Genomic DNA, 1,136 nt, shown 5'->3' with positions numbered 1-1,136 from the left:
CTCAGCTGGCAAAACTCACTTTGGCTCTGGAAGACAATGGATTTTCGCATCTTTTCCTACTGACACAATGGAATCTGATGTGTTGATCTGTGTCGGTGGATACACTGCATCTGACGCACTTGCATTGTGCTGACGACAGCGTGGGTTGTGTACTCCACAAAACCAAGACAAACCAAGAAGGATCGGGCCCAAAGGACCCCCGTCACATTTATGCAAATCCATTGCAGCCATCATGCTGCTGGATGCTCGCATTGTGGCTGTACTTGGCGTCCAATTCAACTCTTATACACGGAAAGGTCTTCCCCGGCTCCAACCAAAAATCTCGAATCAGCAAGACAATAAGCACCTTGCTACAAGACATGACAGGCGAGAAAGTTTACGGAACGCATTGTATTCGGAAAGGAGTGGCTACATTTGCGAGTAGCGGGAGTACAGGTGGGCCATCGATAGTTAGTGTTTGTCTTCGATGTGGCTGGTCGCTTGGTGGAGTGCAAGACGATACTTTCGGTATGAATCTGCTGGCGACCAATATCTCGGTCAAGTTGTGGCAGGGCTGCCTCAAAACAGCTCACATTTTGGCGAATTACCTCCCCATTTTGATGACCCTCTCGACGACTTTGTAAAAAAAAAATGCACGAGAAATATGTTTCCTGTCATGGCTGGAGATGCGCATATCGCGCCTGTGCTTCAACTCTGCCTGGCTTCAATTGCGGCCAATGCTACATTTCTGCGTGAAAATCTGAAGTCGAAGCACGCTGTATTTACGTCCTACGTATTTCGCAACTCTGATGTTTTGGATCAACTCACGACCCTACTAAATACAGGAGAGAGCACCTGGATGCGGCCGACGGGAATCCCTCCGCACGTTGAACTCTATCGACAGCATGTTGAAACTCGCAAGGCGCTGACCGAGCTTCCGACTGCACTTCTCGATGGTTTCTCTAATTTACTAGATGATAAGTGTGTTACACAACACAGTATCATGAGGGATAACGTAGGGGCTACAATTCCGTCAATTCTAGAGCAGGCTGGATTATGGCAGAGCCATACAACCTTACAGCAACCTGAGACTTCGTCTGATCCTACAAGCATTACTCATCATTGGCAATCGGATGGGAAGTTTCATCGAATGCCGG

General features: G+C 48.1%; 1 protein-coding gene across 1 annotated transcript; it reads left to right on the top strand.

Annotated features, from left to right (window-relative positions):
• Positions 1 to 655: 655 nt before the first annotated feature.
• PPTG_23647 (hypothetical protein) lies at positions 656 to 1,068 on the top strand (the record flags this gene model as incomplete). Its single annotated transcript, XM_008912276.1, has 2 exons — positions 656 to 960; positions 1,023 to 1,068. The coding sequence occupies 2 exons, from the start codon at positions 656 to 658 to the stop codon at positions 1,066 to 1,068; spliced, it is 351 nt and encodes a 116-aa protein (XP_008910524.1).
• Positions 1,069 to 1,136: the final 68 nt, after the last annotated feature.

The sequence above is a fragment of the Phytophthora parasitica genome, assembly GCF_000247585.1.
Source record: "Phytophthora parasitica INRA-310 unplaced genomic scaffold supercont2.45, whole genome shotgun sequence".
NCBI lineage: Eukaryota > Oomycota > Peronosporomycetes > Peronosporales > Peronosporaceae > Phytophthora > Phytophthora nicotianae.
Note: the sequence above shows the minus strand (reverse complement) of the source record. Positions and strands in the feature narration are given on the sequence as shown.